The 23,489-nt window shown below is 42.1% G+C and overlaps 1 protein-coding gene across 1 annotated transcript in view; it reads right to left on the reverse strand.

Annotated features, from left to right (window-relative positions):
- The window catches only part of ube2r2 (ubiquitin-conjugating enzyme E2R 2), a 157,690-nt gene that overhangs the window by 12,575 nt on the left and 121,626 nt on the right, over positions 1 to 23,489 (reverse strand). The window contains exon 4 of the mRNA XM_072572793.1: positions 2,457 to 2,591. Coding sequence (XP_072428894.1) covers positions 2,457 to 2,591 — 135 coding nt within the window. The remainder of the gene's footprint in view (positions 1 to 2,456; positions 2,592 to 23,489) is intronic.

Below are 23,489 nucleotides of genomic sequence, written 5' to 3' on the forward strand. Positions count from 1 at the left end.
GGCCATCAGTACAAATCCTACTTAGTTCCGGACTGGTACCAGTGTCCCAGAAACTAATTAAACCAAAGCAATATACTGCTGATGTTGGAGGTCTGAAGAGTCACACCAGACCAGAATCTTAACTCAGTTTCTCTCTCACCGCAGATGCTGCCAGGCCTGCTGAGTTTCTCTTGTACTCTTTTTACTTTATGAACTAATTCCTTTCTTACCTATATAGTCTGAGCTTGCTGGATATCCCCAAATGGCAAGAGGTTTTCCTCATCACGTGTGCTGAGAAACAAAGTCACTGTTTCCGCACCCAACATGCTGCATTCCCCAACCACCAGTTCCACCCCTCCCCATGGCAACCACCTGAGGCTGAACCAGTGTGTTTGCAACCTTGCTAAATTATTTGACCAGAGATGAGCTTATGACTACAAATCTGCACCACTGTAACATCACTGGCTGTATTCTTGGCTCAGTTAATTTGCTGCTAAAACACACTCTACCCTCTCTGGATTTGACAATTCTTACGCACTCAGTCAGCCACCCAATAATTTACTCTTCACTTTGATTTGACGTTCAATGGAGTGGAACACTCATTTGCAGGGGATATTCTTATAATGATAGCAGACATATCAGGAAATGAGAGCTGTGGCTGATGTTTATGTTAGCAGCATGACAGGCTAATGTAGTGTGAGAGAAATGATCTACCCTGCATTTAATACCCTGCAAGGCTTCTACTAGAGTGATCATATGGGTATACAAATTGAATATATTTCTATCATTAAACTTACAAAAACATAAAATTGGCACAATTTAAAGAAAAGATTTAACGTAAAATGTAAAAAAATCCCCCCCCCAAATCAAAGCAAAGAAAGCACATGTGCTCACTGACTTGCACTGGTCCTGGCTAAACAATGCCTTCTTACACCTTGTCATCCCCTATTTGACCTCTAGTAGTTAAGAGCTAACCACATTATTTTGAGCCTGGACAAAACACGGTATGGAGGGCAAGTCTCTTTTCTTAAAGGGCACTAGTGACCAGATGCGATTCTATGATAATGAAAACATTATGGTCTCATTAGTGAGACTTGTTTTCAATTCCATATTTTTTAAAAAACATTTCAGGTCCAACAGCTACCATGGTGGGAAAAAACCTGTACCACCAGAACACAAAGTTTACATTGCTGATACAGTAATAAAACCATTATGTCCCCATCACTCACAATCTTTAAACTCCCATTTTATATTGCTCTCCATATGAGTGCTTCTTCAATTCTGGCTATTTGAGTACCCCTGATTTTAATCATTCATCATTCGAGCAGTCATACCATTGGCTGTCAAGGCCTTAAGGTCAGAAATTCTCCATTTAAACTTTCTGCCTCTTTAAGTTCCCCTTTAAGATTGTCCTCAAAATCTACCAAATGCCGGATATTAGCTCCTTACATGATTCAGTGTCAAATTTTGTTTGATAATGCCCCAGTGAAGCTCTTTAGTATATTTTACCATGTTAAAGGCAGTGTGAAATTACAGATTATTGCTGCTGCTATTGAGGGACAGCCAGAGAGACATGGTCAGGTACTATCTAAGAACAGAGCAGTTGGTATTTTCTGTGGTCAAATACAATTGGAATAGGTATTTTCCAAACCACAAAAAAAAAGCAATATCTGAACACATTCATAAAGGTGGCTTCTTTAACTGCACTCCCCTGTACAATGTTTAAAATGCAAATCTTGTTTTACAAAAAAGTGAAATCAATGTTACTTAATATGCTGTTACAGGTCAGCTGGGAAGAGGAGTTGTGTATAGAGTTTCCCCCAAAGTGGTATGAATCAGAAAAGTAATATGAACAATACACTGCAACTACATCCATAAATGGAGTGGGTGCAGAGCAAAAAGGATCCAGTTTATTTAAAGCTACATGGATGCAATTATACTTTGTATTTTGCATTTGTTTATAACCGTGTTTTAGAGGGACCAATATTGATTTGTACAAGATGCAATACATGATATTAATAATAATTAACCAAGCGTGAATTTTTCCAGAGAATACATTTAGCAGGGAAGCTTTTAGTACAATGTGGTGATCTGACTTAAAAATTAAGCACGCGTTTTATTTCCAAGCTGTTTCGAAGCAGGCCAATATAAAAGCTATGGGACAATATTAAGTGTGGAGAAAGTAAGGACTGCAGTTGCTGGAGATCAGAGTTTGATCAAGCAATAACCATACTACTAGATTCCTACTTATGCCCAATTTTAGGGTGGCTGAATATTCAATTCTGAACAGCAACACTTTCCAAAAACTGCTTTATGAATAAATAGTCATTAGGATGATAGATGATTCAATTATGCATTGATCAGCCATTTGTGTGCATTGGAGAAGAATTCCAGTTCACAAGGTGGTGGTGGTGCAAGGAGGCAGGCAGCGGAGAGAACTTCACTTTAAATTCACTTTTAAAATCTAAGTTTCTTACCTGATGATTTCAGCATATTCTTTATCTTTCCCTTTGCTATCTCTCCATTTTCTGAACATGACTGAGGCATCCACATTGGCTGGTGAAAACGTGTTTGGTTCATTCAGTAAGGAGATGACACTTAAAAGTATAGTCCTGGATGAATGAGGTGAGAACAAAACAATTTTAATTACTTCCTTAGTAAATGTTGCAGTTTAAAAATATTTTAAAAGTTAAAGGGCAACATTTTAATTTTTAATTCAAGCAATTATAGAATATTATCTCAATTTTAAGATCTTGAAAATGGACATCTGAAAGTAGCAGAAGTTACATTTGTAGAAGTGTAGATGTTTTCAAATGCAGCACAGAGCATGAGCTATAAATTAATTCATTTTCAGCCTGTTTTCACTTTAAATAGAGTCACAGATGTACAGCATGGAAACAGACCCTCGGTCCAACTGAACATGCCGACCATATATCCCAACCCAGCTAGTTCCACCTGCCAGCACCCAGCCCATATCACTCCAAACCCTTCCTATTCATATACCCATCCAATTGCCTCTTAAATGTTGCATTGTACCAGCCTCCACCACTTCCTCTGGCAGCTCATTCCATACACGTACCACCCTCTGCGTGAAAATGTTGCCTCGTAGGTTTCTTTTATATCTTTCCCCTCTCACCCTAAACCTATGCCCTCTAGTTCTGGACTCCCTGACCCCAGGGAAAAGACTGTCTATTTACCCTATCCATGCCCCTCAATTTTGTAAACCTCTATAAAGGTCACCCCCTCAGCCTCCGACACTCCAGGGAAAACAGCCCCAGCCTGTGCAGCCTCTCCCTCTAACTCAGATCCTCCAACCCTGGCAACATCCTTGTAAATCTTTTCTGAACCCTTTCAAGTTTCACAACATCTTTCCGATACAAAGAGGACCAGAACTGCATGCAATATTCCAACAATGGGCTAACCAATGTCCTGTACAGCCGCAGCAGGACCTCCCAACTCCTGTACTCAATACTCTGACCAATAAAGGAAAGCATACCAAACGCCTTCTTCACTATCCTATCTACCTGCGACTCCATTTTCAAGGAGCTATGAACCTGCACTCCAAGGTCTCTTTGTTCAGCAACACTCTCTGGGACCTCACCATTAAGTGTATAAGTCCTGCTAAGATTTGCTTTCCCAAAACGCAGCACCTCGCATTTATCGGAGTTAAACTCCATCTGCCACTTCTCAGCCCATTGGCCCATCTGGCCAAGATCCTGTTGTAATCAGAGGTAACCCTCTTTGTTGTCCACTACACCTCCAATTTTTGTGTCATCAGCAAACTTACTAACTGTACCTTTTATGCTCACATCCAAACCATTTATGTATATGACAAAAAGTAGAGGACCCAAAACCGATCCTTGTGGCACTCCACTGGTCACAGGCCTCCAGTCTGAAAAACAACCCTCCTCCACAACCCTGTTTTTTACCTTTGAGCCAGTTCCGTATCCAAATTGGCTCGTTCTCCCTTTATTCCATGAGACCTAACTTTGTTAACCATGGGGAACCTTGTCGAACGCCTTATAGATCACATCTATTGCTCTGCCCTCAATCTTCTTTGTTACTTCTTCAAAAAACTTAATCAAGTTTGTGAGACATGATTTCCAACACACAAAGCCATGTTGACTATCCCTAATACATGTACATCCTTTCCCTCAGGATTCCCTCCAATAACTTGCCCACCACTGACGTCAGGCTCACTGGTTTACAGTTCCCTGGCTTGTCCTTACCACCCTTCTTAAAACAGTGGCACCATGTTAGCCAACCTCCAGCCTTCTGGCACCTCATCTGTGACTATCGATGATACAAATATCTCAGCAAGAGGCCCAGAGTTCTTGGGTACACCTGATCAGGTCCTGGGGATTTATCCACCTTTATGCGTTTCAAGACATCCAGCACTTCCTCCTCTGTAATATGGACATTTTGCAAGATGTCACCATCTATTTCCCTACAGTCTATATCTTCCATATCCTTTTCCACAGTAAATACTGATGCAAAATACTCATCTCGTATCTTCGGCGGCTCCTCACAAAGGCCGCCTTGCTGATCTTTGAGAGGCCCTATTCTCTCCCTTGCTATCCTTTTGTCCTTAATGTATTTGCAACAACCCTTTGGATTCTCCTTAACTCTGTTTGCCAAAGCTATTTCATCTTCCCCTTTTGCCCTCCTGATTCCCTTCTTAAGTATACTCCTACTGCCTTTATACTGTTCTAAGGATTCACTCGATCTATCCTGTCTATACCTGACATATGCTTCCTTCTTTTTCTTAACCAAACCCTCAATTTCTTTCGTCATCCAGCATTCCCTATACCTACTAGCCTTTCCTTTCACCCTAACGTGAATATATTTTCTCTGGATTCTTGTTTTCTCATTTCTGAAGGCTTCCCATTTTCCAGCTGTCCCTTTACCTGTGAACATCTGCCCCCAATCAGCTTTTGAAAGTTCTTACCTAATACCATCAAAATTGGCCTTTCTCCAAATTAGAACTTCAATTTTTAGATCTGGTCTATCCTTTTCCATCACTATTTTAAATCTAATAGAATTATGGTTGCTGGCCCCAAAGTGCTCCCCCACGGACACCTCAGTCATCTGCCCTGCCTTATTTCCCAAGAGTAGGTCAAGCTTTGCACCTTCTCTAGTAGGTACATCCACATACTGAATCAGAAAATTGTCCTGTACACACTTAAATTCCTCTCCATCTAAACCTTTAACACTATGGCAGTCCCAGTCGATGTTTGGAAAATTAAAATCCCCTACCATAACCGCCCTATTATTCTTACAGACAGCGGAGATCTCCTTACAAGTCTGTTTCTCAGTTTCCTTCTGACGACTCAGGGGTCTATAATACAATCCCAATAAGGTGATCATCCCTTTCTTATTTCTCAGTTCCACCCAAATAACTTCCCTGGATATATTTCCAGGAATATCCTCCCTCAGCACAGCTGTAATGCTATCCCTTATCAAAAACACCACTCCCCCTCCTCTCTTGCCTCCCTTTCTATCCTTCCTGTAGCATTTGTATCCTGGAACATTCAGCTGCCAATCCTGTCCATCCCTGAGCTAATGTTTCTGTAATTGCTATGATATCCCAGTCCTATGTTCCTAACCATGCCCTGAGTTCATCTGCCTTCCCTGTTCAGCCCCTTGCGTTGAAATAAATGCAATTTAATTCATTAGTCCTCCCTTGTCCCTGCCTGCCCTGACTGTTTGACTCGCTTCTGTTCTCAACTGTACCAGTCTCAGATTGATCTCTTTTCTCACTATCTCTTCCCCCCCTCACCTTACTAGTTTAAATCCTCCTGAGCAGCTCGAGCAAATTTCCCTGCCAGTATATTAGTCCCCTTCCAATTTAGGTGCAAACTGTCCTTCTTGTACAGGTCACTTCTACCCTAAAAGAGATTCCAATGGTGCAAATGTGAATCCTTCTCCCAAACACCAGATCCTCAGCTATGCATTCATCTGCTCTATCCTCCTATTCCTGCCCTCACTAGCTTGTAGCACTGGGAGTAATCCACATATTACTACTCTTGAGGACCTCCTTTTTAAATTCCTGCCTAACTCTCTGTAATCTCCCTTCAGAATCTCAACCTTTCCCTTCCTATGTCGTTGGTTCCAATGCATACAATGACCTCTTGCTGGCCCCTCTCCCCCGTGAGAACATTCTGGACCCTCTCTGAGACATTCGTGACCCTGGCACCAGGGAAGCAACACACCATTCTGATTTTTCGCTGCTGGCTACAGAAATGTCTGTTTGTACTAGAGAGTCCCCCAACACAATTGATCTCTTGGAATCCAACGTACCCCTTGTTGCATTAGAGCCAGTCTCAATACCAGAAACTTGGCTGTTCTTGCTATGTTCCCCTGAGAATCCATCACGCCCTACATGTTCCAAAACAGCATACTTGTTTGAAATGAGTAGAGCCACAGAAGGCTCCTGCACTAGCTGCCTATGTCTCACCTTTCCTGGAGTTAACCCATCTATGTGACTGTATCTGAGACTTTCCCCCCTTCCTATAACTGCCATCTATCACATACTGTTGCTGTTGCAAATTCCTCATTGCTTCTAATTGTCTTTCCAACCGATTCGCAACCAACAGCATTTATGGCAGATATAATCCACAGTAACCCATAAACTCTCCTTAAACTCCCACATCTGACAAAAAGCGCGTATCACTCTACTAAAAGCTATTTTATTGCTCTTTCACAATCTTCAGACCCAGAAAATAACACCGTCTTATTCCTCTACAAAACACTGCTCCAGGTTAAATTAATACTTATGGATTATATTTTAAGTTTAATCAAGACACATATCTCAAAAAACAATCAAGAAAGAACCCACTCTACTCACTACTGTAGACCACACTTAAAACTATTCACTTATCTGTTTCTGTACTGTGACTTCCTCCAAGATCAGCTGTGAATTTCACTTTGTTCATTTTCCCAGATGCACTCCGATGTCCAGCGATACATGAATTCAAACAGCCAAGGCAGTAACTGTGCAGGTTCACCGTGGTGTCAGTTTCTCTCTCTCTCTTGCACAGACCTCACCATGTACTTCCTTTGTCTGTACCTCTCCCTTTTAAAACTGCTGTTGTTTTGACTTTTTTTTCCCCTCCAAAGTTCCAAAATAATGAAATTGGAGTTCAAGGAAATCATCTCCAACATCTAAAATACCTCAAAGGAGCAGCTGTTACAGCCAGAAATTTTTCTCGTCCTCCATCTTGGATTACCCAGTGAAGAATGTAAGACACAGAATTTATTAGCAAAAGTTTATAGCGTAATGTAACTGAAATTATATACTGAAAAAGACCTGGATTGTTTGTTAAGTCTCATCTTTTAGAATGACCATGTTGGTTTCAGTTTGTCCATACCCCAGAACTTTGTTTTTTAAAAGTTACGTTCTCAAGTGAACTGTAACAATTGGTGCCACATAGGCCCAGATAATGCACTGAACATGTGAGGTGCCCTGTATGAGGCTGTCTGTGCCCCAATGTTCAGACTGATTCTAATCCAAAAAAAGGATTTACAGTATCTTACATGGATTCATGCAGTTTTTGAGCAAAATAAAATGTAATTCTTCAAGTACAAATTCACCCCAGAAATTTATATAGGTGTGTGCATATGGGTGATAGTGTACAGGGATACGAGTCTGAGTGTGTGCGTGCGCATGTGCATGTGAATGTGAGAGAGTGTATGCGTTTGTGTCTGAGTGGTGCAGTCGTCACCTATAGTGTGACATGAACCCAAGGTTCTGCTTGAGGCCATCCCCATGGGTATCGAACTTGGCTATCAGCCTCTGCTCAGCCACTTTGCGTTGTTGCCTGTTCCGAAGTCTACCGAGGAGGATGGTCACCTGAGGTCAGAGGTTGATTGTCCCAGACCACTGAAGTGTTCTCCGACTGGAAGGGAACATTCCTGTCAGTTTACTGTTGTGTAGTGTCCATTCATTTGTTGCTGTAGTCTTTGCTTGGTCTCGCCAACGTACCATGCCTCAGGGCATCTTTGCCTGCAGCATATGAGATAGACAATGTTGGCAGAGTCACATGAGTACCTGCCACGTACATGGTGGAAGGTGTCCCCACATGTAATGGCGGTATCCTTGTCGACACTGACACGCCTTGCAGCGTCTACTGTGACAAGCTTGTATGGTATTGTCCTGAAAGCCGGGCAGTTTGCTGTGAACAATGATCTGTTTGAGGTTAGGTGGTGGTTAAAAGGAGAGAAGTGGAGGCATGGGGAAGGTCATGGCGAGGTGCTCATCCTCATTGATAATGTGTTGAAGGCCGCAAAGAACACAGTGTAGTTTTTCGGCTCCTGGGAAGTACGAGGATAACTACGGGTACCGTCAATTGCAGCTTGTGCGTCTGTCTCCTGAGGAGGTCATTACAGTTTCTCACTGTGCCATGTTGGAACTAGTGGTCAATGAGATGAGCATAAGAAAGAATTGAAACCAACACGCCCATTCTAAAAGATGAGACTTAAACAATTCAGGTCTTTTTCAATATATAATTTCAGTTACATGGCACTGTAAACTCCTGTTACAAATTCTGTGGCCTACAATCTTATACTCCATAACCACGTGAAGGAGCTGCACTCCGAAAGCTCGTGCTTTCAAATAAACCTGTTGGACTATAACCTGGGTGTTGTGTGATTTTTAACTTTGTACACCCCAGTCCAACACCGGCATCTCCAAATCAATACATACTAAAATTAAGTACGTACTTTGAAGGGCAGACACTGTTGCAAGAGAGGGAATGTGGCAATTAATATACATACAGCAAAGTCACACAAATAGCAACATGACAGTGACAAAATCATCTTGATTTTAGACTTTGGCTCGGGATAAATGTCATAGCCCTGCTTGCTTTTAATAATTCTTTCAGATCTTGTACATCTAACCAAACAGGCAGACTAGATTTTGGTTAAGCATCCTATCCAGGTGATAGCACGTCCTCGGGACAACAGTAGCCAAATTGAAATGTTAAAAAATTAAATTGTACTATCTGTTTGGACATTAATGTAATGTATGCAACGTAATGTCTTTCTCCAGAAGCTGAACATTCTGGAAGTGGGTGGGGGCGACATTCATGCAGGAATGTGGATAACTCACACTTCATTTGGGCAGCCATATACTACTATTCTACTGCTATTATCAAATTAAACTCTCATTCAGTCCCTTCCATTCAGAAATGCTTTCATAACCACCCCCCAGCCAATCAAATTCATTTGTGCGATCATCCCCTGATACTGAAGCATATCACACCTACATTGTCTGGATAAGTAGCGGAGCTAGAACTCGTTTGCAAGGCTGTTCCAAAGCTATGACATATCACACCTACATTGTCTTGGGGAATCATGAAGTCAGGAAATTATTTGCATAACAGTTCCCCAAGATGAGGGCATTTACATTATCTCAGAGGATGACTTCATCCTACCATTGTAGGTGTGTGTGGGGCAAAGGGCATTACCAACTGAGCTGTATAAATGGCATGTGTTTCCTTTGTTCAGGGCCTCTGACTCGACTTTGCACGCCTACGAACAGTGTCAAAGGGGTCACGTAGCATGTACGTACTAATGAACTTTAACTGGTTGCAGAATTGGTGTGAGCAAACTGCCTCATGTGTGTGAAACCTCAGGGAAAGAAACTAACTAAATAACCATGGTTGTGCGTTCAGGTCACCAGGTGAGAGGTTGAGAGTTCAAATCCAACTTCAAAGGCGAGAGAGTTTGGACAACTAAAGTTAGCACCAGCAGACTTGAGACACCAAATTCCATTGCAATAGATTTGATGATTAATATCACAGATGGATGTTAATATGTTTGGTAAGACAAATTAAACCGAGTCAACTTCCACCACATCTATCAACTCTTAACCATCAGCAAAATGAGAGGGGTATTACTGTGGTGCGATTAAGAAGATTGGTTACTGACATTCTTGTCCAAAAGTTTTGGTCTAAAAGCAGACAAAAGGACTGAATTTCAAGAATGACTACCCTTGACATTAAACAGTATGGCATCAAGGAACTGCAGCAAACCTGAAATAAATAGAAATCAGGGAAAACTCCCATGGTCCAGGTTTATATTTGGTAAAAAGATGGAGGATGTGGTTGCCAGAGATCAATCATTTCAACACCTTGATTTTACTACAGAACTTCTCAGGTTAATGTCCTAGGTCAACCATTTTCAGTTACTTCATCAGTGGTGGCCTCCAAGAATGTGTTCTCAGCCCTCTACTGTACTCCCTATACACCCATGACTGCACAGCCAAATTCCGTATGAACACCATTTACAATTCTGCTGACATCACCACCATTGTAGGCTGGATATCATATAATGATGAGGCAGAATATAGGAAGGAGGTAGAGCGCTTGGTATCATAGAATATGGTGTAATGATAACAATCTCCTTCTCAATGTCAGCAAAACAAAACAATTGATCATTCACTTCAGAGAGAGGAGGACGACATGCCCCTATCTACATCAATGGAGCGGAGGTGGAGAGGTTCGAGAGCATCAAGTTCCTAGCAATGACAATAACCAACAATCTGTCCTGGGCTTCCCACATAGATGTGATGGTCAAGAGGCACAACAATGCTCCTCTTTCCTCAGGTGGCTTAGGAAATTCGGCATGTCCATAAGGACCCTGACTAATGTTGACTGATGCACCAAAGAAAGCATTCTATCAGGGTGCAAGACTGCTTGGCACAGCAATTACTCTGCCTAGGACTGTAAGAAACTACAGAAAGTTATGTGCACAGCCCAGACCATCACAGAAGCCAATCTCGCATCCGTGGACTCCATTTATACTTCTCGTTGCTGCGGAAAGTCTGCCAAAGACGCCTCCCAACCATGACACACACTCTTCTCATCTCTTAGGTCAGGTTGAAGTTACACAAGCTTGAACACATGCACCAACAGGTTCACCAACAGCTTCCTTCCTGCTGTTCGACTGCTGAATGCACCTCTCTAATTTCAAACTAATGTTGATCTTGCTTTGTGCACCTCCTGTACAGCCAGTCTTGTATGCCTCGCTCCAAGCATCCTATAATCGGTCTGGCCTTGATGTGATCTGTCTATACTACTTACAAAACAAAACTTTTTGTTGTACTTAGGTACATGTGCCAATAATGAATCAAATCAAATCAATTACTTTCTCCCTTTCATAAGGGGAGAGGAGAATAAGATAGGACACCCTTAAAACTGGCCCCAATGGTTCCTAAGCAGTCTTTTTGAAGAAGCAATCCCAGACTCTGCAAATAATTAATCCTCACCACTGGTTTGTAGTTTAAAGAAAAGGCTCAGAGATTTATTCACACTAAAATAACTTAAGCACAGCAAAACTAAACAAGTTATCTAATTGGTTTAAGTTTTAAATCCAAAAACCTTTGTTTTCAGCTCCATTCACACACGAGACCAGACAGTCAGCAAACACAGTTAAGGGATAAATAAAATAACAAAACTGGTCAGATTACTTAAGAGTTTTCATGAGGTATTGTTCTACAGACATAGATGATTTTCTGAAGATCCTGGTCAGGGTCACCTTTTCAGTTCTCAGATAAAGGCAATAACACTTATAACTTAGTTTTCTATTCTCTGAACTCTGAGATAAGGGTGGTGAGAGAGGGAGTCCATAAATCTTCCTGCTGCAGGATCAACAGCTGGAATCCTTTTCACAGAAAACAGTCCAAAACCCAATTCAAACTCTGACCACTCTGGCAGGCGGACCATCTCCTCCATGGGCTCCCACTTACCATTAAATATCAGCCATCTGCTTGAGCATCAGATCTTTTCCAACAGGCCAGCACCAAATCCCAGGTACAACGTTATTAATAAAGAACTTCTTCTATGTGTTTAAGCATTATGCTCTTCCTCTGTAACGAACCATGTGCATTACTTTTTGCTCAGGAACCAACCTACAAGTAACTGCCAGACCTGGCATCACCAAGAAACATAAGCTTCTTTGGTCAGTTTTCTTTTTAACACAAGCTGTTACACACAATTCAGGAGTTATCTTTAGCTTACAACTTTCAGTTCATAGATCTAAACCAAAATTTATAAAAAGAACAAAAAAAACTGAAAAATCAAGGACACTAACTGTGTCCAATTCACTGAAGGCTATTGTGTAGGAGCAGCTAGCTGTCAGTAAAGTTAATGGAATGTTAGCCTCAACTGCAAGAGGATTTGAGCCAAGGAGTAGTGAACGTTTGCTTCAGTTGTATTGGAGCTTGGTTTGACCACACCCGGTATACTTTTTGCAGTTTTGGTCTCTATCCTAAGAAAGGTATTACTGTAGTAGATGGAGTGGAATGATGGTTCACCAGACTGTTACCTGGAATGGTAGAACCATACTATTGAGAGATTGCACCCACTGGGCCTGCATTCTCTAGAATTTCGAAGAGAAAGAGGCATTCTCATTGAAACTTATCAAGTACACAAAGGATAGACACGGTAGATTGCACGTAAGATGTTTTCCCTGTTAGGGAGTCCATAACCATGGGGAACAATTTAAATATAAGGGGGATGCAAATGTAACTTACTAATCAAGAACCTACCTATCTCTTAAATATACTCAATGACTTCTGCAGCCTTCTGTGGCAATGAGTTCCACAGGTTCACCATCCTCTGGCTGAAGAAATTTCTCCTCATTCCAGTTCCTAAAGGATGGTCCCTTCACTCTGAGGCTGTGCCCTTGGCTTCCATTCTCTCCTTGGAGTGGACACATCTTCTCCACTTGCACTCTATCTAGGCCTCTCAGTATTCTGTCAATTTCTGAAAAAAAAAACTAGCTTGATTGAATTTTCTATGAGGTGATGAAGGTGATTGATGACGGTACAGTAGTGGATGTAGTGTACATGGATTTTAGTAAGGTTTTCGACAAGATCCGTCATGGTAGGCTCAACAGAAAATTAAGATGCACGGAATACAGTGTGACTTGGCTGCTTGGCTTGCCCATAAAAGACAGAGGGTATGGTGGAAGGGTGTTTTTTCTGGCTGGAGGTGTGTGACTAGAGGTGTCGCAGGGATCTATACTGGGACCTCTGCTAAATGACTTGGATGAAAAAGCAGATGGGTGGGTTAGTAGGTTTGCAGATAATATAAAGATTAGTGGACTTGTGGATAGTGTAAAAGGACATCAAAGGATGCAGTGGGATATAGATCAGATGCAGATGTGGGCAGAGAAATGGCAGATGGAGTTTAATCCATTTAAGTGTAGGGTGCTACACTTTGGAAGATCAAATGTTAAGGAAAGTATACATTTAATGTCAGGACCCTGAACAGCATTCGTTGAGGGGTTTTGGAGAGGGTGCAGAAGAGATTTATCAGGATTAGAGGGTATGAGCTATAAAGAGGTGAGAAAAGCAAAGTCCCCCTCATCCTATTTCACGTACATGAACTTTAGTGTCAACCTATTCCCTAACACTACCACTTAAAGCCCCCATAGCCTGACTAGACTACAAGATTTCTCTCTCATTAAAGACTGATCGCGGTCACCACGTCTCAGGCAAGGGGAAAGGTTGAGGAGAAGAGTCCTTCAATGATAACCTTAGCTGGTTGGCATCACTCTGCATTGCAAATCAGCCATCCAGCCAAGCTAAATGACTCCAACTATTCAAATACAGAGAAACTATCCTTTAGCATTAAATCTTTTAAGTTTGACATAGGTAATACTTCTCAATTCTTACCAAATCTTCCGACATGAATACTAACAAAACTGAATACTTAGCACAGACTTTCTCAGCTTCTCAATAACCTGCAGATAGCCAATCATACACTCCTGGTCTAGCAGCTGCAGAAACTAAAATTTTCCTGAGGTAACTCTTTCCCTCAAATGTTCTATACTTTTTAAGAAGAGAATCTATATTTGTTTCTAACTCCAGTCAGATCTCTTCTAAACTGCCCAAAGACTTTGCTCTACTAAAATCCATCCTTGATTATCCCCAATCAAAAGCTTTCAAAGCCATACCTCTGTCATAAATCAGCACAGTACAAATAATCTTCCATTAACACTCCAGAGGATTCTGTTCTGACACAGACTGGTTGAGGTTCCAGACATATTGTCTTACCTGGTTATATTTTCAAACCTTTCAGTAAACTAGCTAACCCTAACTGGCACTGTGCAAAAATCCCAAGTTGCAAAATGATATTAATTTGTACATAAAAAAACAAATAAATCAGATGCATACAGTGTACTGATAAATCACTAAATTATACAGGTTTAGCAAATGATTGGGAAGGCAATTAGAATATTTGTTGTTTAGTGCAAGCAAAACAGAATATAAGAGTCAGGATATTTTGTTACAATTGTAAAATGCAATGATGAACCCACATCTGGAATACTGTGTGTAGACGGTCTCCTTATTTAAGGAAGGATTAAAAGGTGTTAGGAGGAATTCAGAGATGGTTGACTCAACTGATGTTGTGGGGTGGAGCATATAGTTTAAAATAAGGGACATAAGATTGATAGGAGTGAAAAATATTCTTCAGAAGGTTGAGTGTTATGAACTCTCTTCTTCCCAGAAAGCAGTGCAGGCTGGCTCATGGAAAACCTTTAAGGCAGATTTGGATAGATTCTTGACCAACCATGAATCGCAGGACGCGAGTCAATTATGACCACACCAGCTCCCCAGTGAGCAATTTGACTTAGTATCAGTCTTAAGAGTCACAGTCATACAGCACAGAAACAGGCTCTTTGATCCAATTCATCCAAGCCGACCAGTTTCCGAAATTGAAGTGGTCCCAGTTGGCTAAGTTTGGTCCATGGACTTTTCATGGACTTGTCCAAACGTTTTTTTAAGTGTTGCAACTGTACTCACCGCTACCACTTCTTGAGGCAGTACCATCCTGGTTGAAAGAGTTGTCTCTCGGGCCCCTTATAAATCTTTTCCCTCTTACCTTAAACCTATCCCCTTGAGTTTTGGACTCCTATCCCTGGAGTAAAGACCTTGGCAATTCAACCTATCTATGCCAGTCATGATTTTATCAATCTTTATAAAGTCTCCCCCATTCCAGGGAATGAAGTCCCAGCCTATTCAGCCTCTCCTTATAACTCAAACCTTCCAGTCAGTAACATTCTTGTAAATCTTTGCTGCTCCCTTTCCAGTTTAATAACATCTTTCCTATAACAGGGCGACCACAGTTGTTTGCAGTATTTCAAATGTGGCCTTACCACTGTCTTGTAAAGATGCAACAGGTCATCTCAACTCTGGTCCTCAACATTTTGATCAATTGAGGAAACTGTGCCAAACGCCTTTATCAAACCTGTCGACTAGTGATTACCACTTCCAAGGCACTATGCATGTGCATCCCCTAGGTCACTGTTTAACAACACTCCCCAGGGTTCTGTCATTAACTAGGATCCTGATCTGCCTTACCAAAATGAAACACCTCACATTTATCAAAATTAAATATCCGAATTCAACTTCTATCTGCCATTTCTCAGCCCACTGGCCTAGTTGATCAAGACCTTGTGTACATTGTGATAATCTTCTTCACTGTTCATTCTATCATCAATTTTGGTGCAATCTGCAAACTTACTACCCATGTCTCATCTACTCTCATCCATAGGATATCTGGTCAGCATGGACGAGTTGGACCGAAGAGTCTGTTTCCGTGCTGTACGATTGACTATATAAAAAAAACGTTAACATCAAAAAAAGTGGACACAGCACTGGTCACAGGCCTCCAGTCTGAACAACCCACCTTTTGTTCACCACCATCAAGTCAACTTTATATCCAATGCGCGAGCTCTCCCTGGATCTCATGTCATCTAACCTTACTAACCAGTCTGCCATGTGGAACCTTGTTGAAGGTACTGCAGAAGTCCATGAAGACAATGTCTACTGCTCTGCCTTCATCAGTCTTCTTTGTCACCTCTTGAAAAAACTCAATCAAATTTGAGAGACAATTTCTCACGCAAAAAGCAAGGCTAATTATCCTTAATCAGTCTTTGCCTTTCCAATGCATGTAGATCCTGACCCTTAGAATCCCCTCCAACAACCTACCCATGAATTACGTGAGGCTCACCAGTCTGTTGGTCCCTGACTTTTCCTTAAAGCCTTCCTTAAATAATGGCACAATATTTGTCACCCTCCCGTCTTCCTGCACCTCACCATGGCTGTTGATAAAGATCTCTGCTAGAGGCCCCACAATTTCTTTCCTAGCTTCGCACAAAGACTTGGATACACTTGATGAGGTCCTGGGAATTTATCCATCTTTATGGATTTTAAGGCCTCCAGCACCTCCTCTTCTGTAATGTGGATTCTTTTCAAGATATCACCATTTATTTTCCCCGAACTTTCATATCTTTCTCTATGGTAAATAGTGGTGTGAAATATTCATTTAGGATCTCACCGCTCTCCTGTGGTCCCACATGTAAATGGCCTTGTTGATCTTTAAGGGGCTCTATTCGCTTTCTCTCGCTATTCTTTTGCACTTAATATACTCCTTGGATTCTCCATAGCTCTGGCAGATAAGGTTCTCATGTCCCATTTAATGCCCTAATTTCCCTCTTAACTGTACTTCTATATCCCCTCAGCTGAAGAGATTCATTTGATCCCAACTGTCAACACTTGCTACATGTCTCCTTTTTCTTAACCAGAGCCTCAATACCTTTAGTCTTCCAGTGTTTCCTACTGCAGCCAGCTTTGCCCTTCACACTAAGAGGAACATGCCATCCCAGAATTCGTTTTCTTGCTTTGAAAACCTCCCGCATACCAGATGTTCCTTTACCTGCAAACAGCCTCCCCCAATCGACTTTTGAAAATTCCTGTCTAATACCAACAAAACTGCCCTTGCCCTAATAAATTTGTGGACCAGGCCTATCCTTTTCCATAGCGATGTTAAAACTAATAGAATTATGGACACTGGACACAAAGTGCTCTTACTAACATCTCAGTCACTTCCCCTGTCTTATTTCCCTACTCTTCTCTGGTAGGGCTATCTATATGTGGATTGAGAAAGTTTTCTTGAACACATTTCACAGATTTGTTTTCTACATCCAAACCCTTAACACTATAGCAGTCCCAGTCTGTTTGGTCTATATTCACCTGACTTTTCCCTACACCCTTGCACATTGTTTCAATGTTTATAATAAGGCAATATCCTCAAATACCTGAATTGACTCTGCTTCCTCCACCATTCCACTCAGTACATTCAAGACCCCAAGTGTTTCTTCTCCTATCATGCTTGTTACATTTGCAAATCTCTAATTCTGTACTCTCTCAATCACAAGTCTTTTACAAATAAGAGCAGCTTCTCTCTATCTAGCTCACGTTTTGAAAACTTCTAGCAAATCGTCATGTAGCGTCCTTCTCTCTGAGGAGTCCCACGCTATCCATCTTCACAAATGAAGTTCCACATCCCTGAACCACTCTTGTAAACCTAATCACAACCTTCCCAACGTGGGATTAAAGCTTAACCAGTAGCTGGTGTCACTGTGGAACAATTGAGAGGCTGTGAATTACATGGAAAGCAAGTTTCAAGAAGTGGTCACACTGCAGCTCAAGGAACCAGAGGAACAGAACAGAATGGATGACCACCAGCCGGTCAAGGAGCAGGCTTCCCACTCTTAAATCGGTTTTGCATTTTGGAAGCTAAGGAGGGTGCAGATACCTTCAGCAAGTGCAGACAGTCCCAAACTTTCATCATTACAAGCAGCCTTCCTGTACAGGAGGGGGAAGAAGAAAGGAGGACTGATAGTGAGGACACTGAGTTGATTGGAGTAGTTTGTTTGCAGGCAAAGGGACCTCTGGCAAGATAGCTAGAGTTCAAGGTCTACACGTTCCTGTGAGGTGAAGGGAAAGGCTGGCAGGAATAGGGAAACCTGGATGACAACAGATATTGAGGCTTTGAGCAGAAAAGAGGAGGAGGCGTGGCTCAGGTACAGGCAGCTGGGATCAAGGGAGTACCTGGAGGTAACCAGGGAATACAGGGGTTTACTGAAAGAGGAAATCAGGAGGATGAAAAGGGACACTAAATAGCCTTGGTTGAGGGATTAGGGTGAATCCAAAGAGGCACTTTAAGTATATTAAAGGAAAATGAATAATGAGCGACAATAGGACCTCTCAAAAGACCATTCTCCACAGTATTTCTCCTTTGTGTTACAGTGGAGAAAGACATGAAGACTTTGGAACTTGGCAAAGTTATGGTGCTATCTAGGGAACAGTCCACATCACAGTAGAGGTGGTGTTGCATTTATCAGATTGTATAAAGTTGGATAATCTCCTGGCCCTGACCAGATATGTACAAGAACACTGCAAGAAGCTAGCGAAGAAATTGCGGAGGCCCTGGCTGGTAAGTTTGCATCATCGTTCGCCACAGGTGAGGTCCTGGAAGACTGGAGGGCAGCAAATATTGTGCCATAATTCAAGAAGGCTGTTAAGAAAAGTCTGAACTATAGACCAGTAAGCCAAACATCTGTGGTGAGTAAGTTAGATAAGAGATTCTGAGATAAAGATATAAATGCATTTGGAAAGACAGGTGTGATTAGGAGTAGTCAGAATGGCTTTGTGAGTGGGAGATCATGCCTGAAAAATTTGTTAGAGTTCTTTGAAGAAGTGACCAGGAAGGTTGACGAGGGCAGGGTGGTAGACATAGTCAAGATGGATGTTAATAAGGTCCCACATAGGAGGTTGCTCTGGAAGATTAGATGGCATGGAATCCAAGCTGGCAAATTGGATACAAAATTGGCTTGACAGTAGGAAGCAGGGGGAAGGATGCTTATCGAACTAGAGGACTGTGACTAGTGGAGTGCATCAAAAGGTCTATGCTGGGCCCATTACTGTTTGTTTTCTAGATCAATGGTTTGGATGAGAATGTACAAGGCATGATTAGTACGTTTGCTGATGATACTAAAATAGACGGTATCGTGGACAGTGAGCAAGATTATCAGAAATTGCAGGAGGACTTTGATCAGCTGAAAAAGTGGGCAGAGAAATGGCAAATGGAGTTTAATACAGCTAAGTGAGAGGTCTTGCATTTTGGAAAGTCAAATCAAGGTAGGAGTTTCATGAGCATGAAATGGCCTTAAGGAGTGTAGTAGAAGAGAGGGACCTTGGAGTTCAGGTTCATAGTTTTCTGAAAGTGAAGTCACAGGTGGACAGGACAGTGAAGGAGGCTTTTGACACACGAGCCTTCATCAGTCAGGGCACGGAGTTTAGAAGTTGGGAAGTTATGCTGCAGTTATACATGACGTTGGTGAGGCCGCACTTGGAGTTTTGGTCACCTTGTTATAGGAAGCATGTTATTAAACTGGAAAGAGTGCAGAAGGAATCTGCAAGGATGCTGCCTGGACTGAATGGTCTGAATTATAGGGAGGGGCTGGACAAACTAGGACTTTTTTTTTCCTTAGAGTATAAGAAACTGAGCGGGCAATCTTATAGAGGTGTAGAAGATCATGAGACATGGATAGGTGAATGCACTCTTTTTCTCCCCAGGGTTGGGGAATAGAGGACTAGAGGGGATCAGTTTAAGGTTAGAGGGGAAAACATAAAAAGGGCAATTTTTCTTTTACACAGAGGGTGGTACACATATGGAATGAGCTGCCAGAAGTGGTTGAAGTGGGTACATTAACAACATTTACAAGGCATTTGGACAAATACATGGATAGGAAAGGATTAGAAGGACATGAGCCAAGTGCAGAGAAATGGGGTTAAAATGGACGGACATTTTGGTTGGCACAGACGAGTTAGGGCCAAAGGGCCTGTCTCTGTACTGTAGGACTCTGTGACTCTTTGACCTGTAAGGGGAACAGAGAGGGGTTTCTGTAGCCATGTAAGTGTCTCCAGGAGAGTGTGCTCCCTGCCAGGGTCAGAAATCCCACCGATCAGCTGCAGTCCATCTGAAGGGGGAAAACTATGAGAGTGCATGGCGCAAGACAGTGGGGTCATGGTACACATTGGCACCAACAATAGAGGTAGAACAAGGGAGAAGGTAATGCAGCAAGAATTTAGGAAGCTAGGAAGGAGACTAAAGAACAGGACCTCAAAGGCTGTAATCTCTGGATTACTCCAGGTGCCACATGTTAATGAGTACAGAAATAAGAAATAGGGGAGATGAATGTGTGGCTCAAGACTTGGTGCAGGGAGGGATTTAGATTCATGCATCACTGTTAAAATTTTCTCAGGAAAATTTTGACAGTCTACATCTGAACCAGAATGAGATCTACATCCTTGCTGGTCATACACATAGCATGGAAACAGACCTGGTCCAACTAGTCTATGCCAACCATATTCCCAAACTAAACTAGTCCCACTTGCCTGGGGTTGGTCCATAACTCTCCAAACATTTCCTATTCATGAACTTATCCAAAGGTCTTTTAAAAGTTATACCTGTATGTGCATCCACCACTTTCTCTGACAATTTATCCTACACACGAACCACCATGTTAAAAGAAAAGTTGTTCCTCATGCCCTTTTTCAAACTTTTTCCTCTCACCTTAAAAATATGCCCTCTAGTTTTGAACATTCTCACCCCAGGGAAAAGACCCCTTTCATTCACCTTATCTATGTCCCTCACGATTTTATAAACCTCACTAAGGTCACCTCACAATCTCGCATCAGTATTTACTGTAGAGGAGATGGAAACTACAGAACTTGGAGAAATAAATAGTGATATTTTGAAAAGTGTCCATATTACAGAGGTGCTGGTGCTAGACAACTTAAAATGCATAAAAAGGAGGAGAAGCCCAAGGGACCTCATCAGGCGCATCCCAGAACATTGTGGGAATTTAGGGAAGTGATTCATGGGTCCCTTGTTGAGATTCTTGTATCATCAATAGCTACTGGTGCCAGAAGATTGGAGAGTGGCTAACATGGCGCCCTTATTTAAGGAAAGGCCAGGGAACAACTAAGCCTGATATCAACGGTGGCTAAGTTATTGGAGGGGATTCTGAGGAAAAGGATTTACATGTATTTTTGGAAAGATAAAGACTGATTAGGGATGGCTGTGTTAATCATGAACTTGATTATGTTTCATTGAAGTGACAAAGATGACCAAAGATAGCAGAGCGGTGGAAATTGTCTACATGGACTTCAGTAAGGCATTCAACAAGGTTCCACATAGTTGACTGGTTAAAAAGGTTAGATCACACGGCATCCAGGGAGAGCTAGCCAATTGGATACAAAAGTGACTTGAAGGTGGGAGACTGAGGGTAATGATGAACGGTTGTTTTCAGACTGGAGGCCTGTGGCCAGCGGTGTGCCACAAGGATCGGTGCTGGGTCCGCTGCTTTTTGTCATTTGTATAAATAACTTGGATGTGAACATAGAAGAAATGGTTAATAACTTTGCAGATGATACCTAAATTGGTGGCATAGTAGACAGTGAAGATGGTTACCTCAGAATACAACGGTACCTTGATTAGATGGGCCAAAAAGTGGCAAATAGTGCTTAATTTAGATAAATGCGAGGTGTTGCATTTTGGTAAGGCAAATCAGGGCAGGACATTTAACGAAAGGGTCATAGGGAGTGTTGCCGAACAAAGAGATGTTAGGGTGCAGGTTTGTAGTTCCTTGAAGGTGGAGTCACAGGTAGACAGGGTAGTGAAGAATTCATTTGGCACACTGGCCTCTGTTGGCCAGTGCTTTGGGTATAGGAGTTGGGATGTAATGTTATGGCTGCACAGGACACTGGTTTGGCTATAGGGAGAGACTGAATAGGCAGGGGCTATTTTCCCTGCAGCATTGGAGGCGGAGAGGCGACCTTACAGAGGTTTATAAAATCATGAAAGACATGAATAGCCAAGGTATTTGCCTCAGGGTAAGGGAGCCCAAGACTAAGGTGATAGGGAAGAGAAATAAAAGGGACCCGAGGGGCAACTTTGTCACACAGAGGCTGGTGCAGGTATGCAATGAGCTGCCAGAGGAAGTGGAGGAGACTGGTACAATAGCAATATTTAAAAGGCATCTGGATGGACATATGAATAAGAAGGGTTTAGAATGAGATGGGTCAAATGCTACTAGATTAATTTAGGATATCTGATCAGCATGGACAAGTTGGACCGAAGCGTCAGTTTCCGCACTGTACGTCTCGATGACTCGAAGTTGAGAACTCGGTTAGAACAGTAGTTCAGTGTTTAGTGCAGCTGCCTCACAGTGTAAGGGATCCAGTTCAACTCCAGCACTGTGTGGGGTTTTCACATTCTCTGTCTGGGTGAGTTTCTGCCAAGTGCTTCCATTTCCTCCCACAGTCCAAAGATGTGCAGGATAGTTGTATTGACCATGCTAAATTACCCATAGTGTCTAGGATTGTGCAAATTGGGTGGATTAGCCATGGTAAAGGCAAGGTTACAGGGATTTAGGGTGGGCAGGGTGCTATTTGGACAGTTGGTGCAGACTCGATGGGCCAAATGGCCTCTTTCCATACTGTGAAATTCTATGATTTTATTAAAAATCAGACAGTCATACTGCTGGCGATGTACCATATACTGTCAAACAGTCAACAAGCAACATGACAGCAGATATATAGACAATTCACGGAGGTGTGAAAAAACAATAACTGGGTAAATTATATTAGGGGGATTTCAACTTTCCCAACATTATCTGCGATAGTTAGTGCAAATGGTTTGGAAAGCGAAGATTTCTTGAAGTAAATTCATAGAACACCACAGTGCTGTACAGGCCCTTCAGTCCGCGATGTTACACCGACCTATGGAACCACCCTGAAGCCCATCTAACCTACACTATTCCATTCTCGTCCATATGCCTATCTAATAACCATTAATATACCCTTAAAGTTGGCAAGTCTACTACTGCTGCAGGCAGAGCGTTCCACTCCACTTCTACTCTGAGGAAAGAAACTACCTCTGACATCTGTCCTATATCTATCACCCATCAATTTCAACTTATGCCCTCGTGCTAGCCATCGCCATCCAAGGAAAAAGGCTCTCACTGTCCAACCTATCTAACCCTCTGATTATTTTATATGTCTCAATTAAGTCACCCATCAACCTCCTTCTTTCTAACAAAAATAGCCTCAAGTCCCTCAGCCTTTCCTTTAAGACCTTCCCTCCATACCAGGCAACATTATAGTGAATCTTCTCTGAACCCTTTCCTAAGCTTCCACATCCTTTCTATAATGCGGTGACTAGAACTGTACGCAATACTCCAAATGGGCCACAGAGTTTTGTACAGCTGCAACATGATGTCATGGTTCCGAGACTCAATCCCTCTACCAATAAAAGCTAACACACTGTATGCCTTAACAACCTGGGTAGCAACTTTCAAGGATGTATCTGGACACCAAGATCTCTCTGTTCATCTACACTACCAAGAATCTTACCAATAGTCCAGTACTCTCCACTTGTTACTCCTTCCAAAGTGAATCACCTCACACTTATCCGCATTAAACTCCATTTGCCACTTCTCAGCCAGGCTTTGCAGCTTATCAGCTTATGTATGTCTCTCTGTAACCTACAACATCCTTCATCATATCCACAACTCTACCAAACTTTGTCATCCACAAATTTACTAACCCATCTTTCTAGGCCCTCATCCAGGTCAGTTATATAAATGAC

The sequence above is a fragment of the Chiloscyllium punctatum genome, chromosome 1 (assembly GCF_047496795.1).
Source record: "Chiloscyllium punctatum isolate Juve2018m chromosome 1, sChiPun1.3, whole genome shotgun sequence".
In the NCBI taxonomy this organism is placed as follows: Eukaryota; Metazoa; Chordata; class Chondrichthyes; order Orectolobiformes; family Hemiscylliidae; genus Chiloscyllium; species Chiloscyllium punctatum.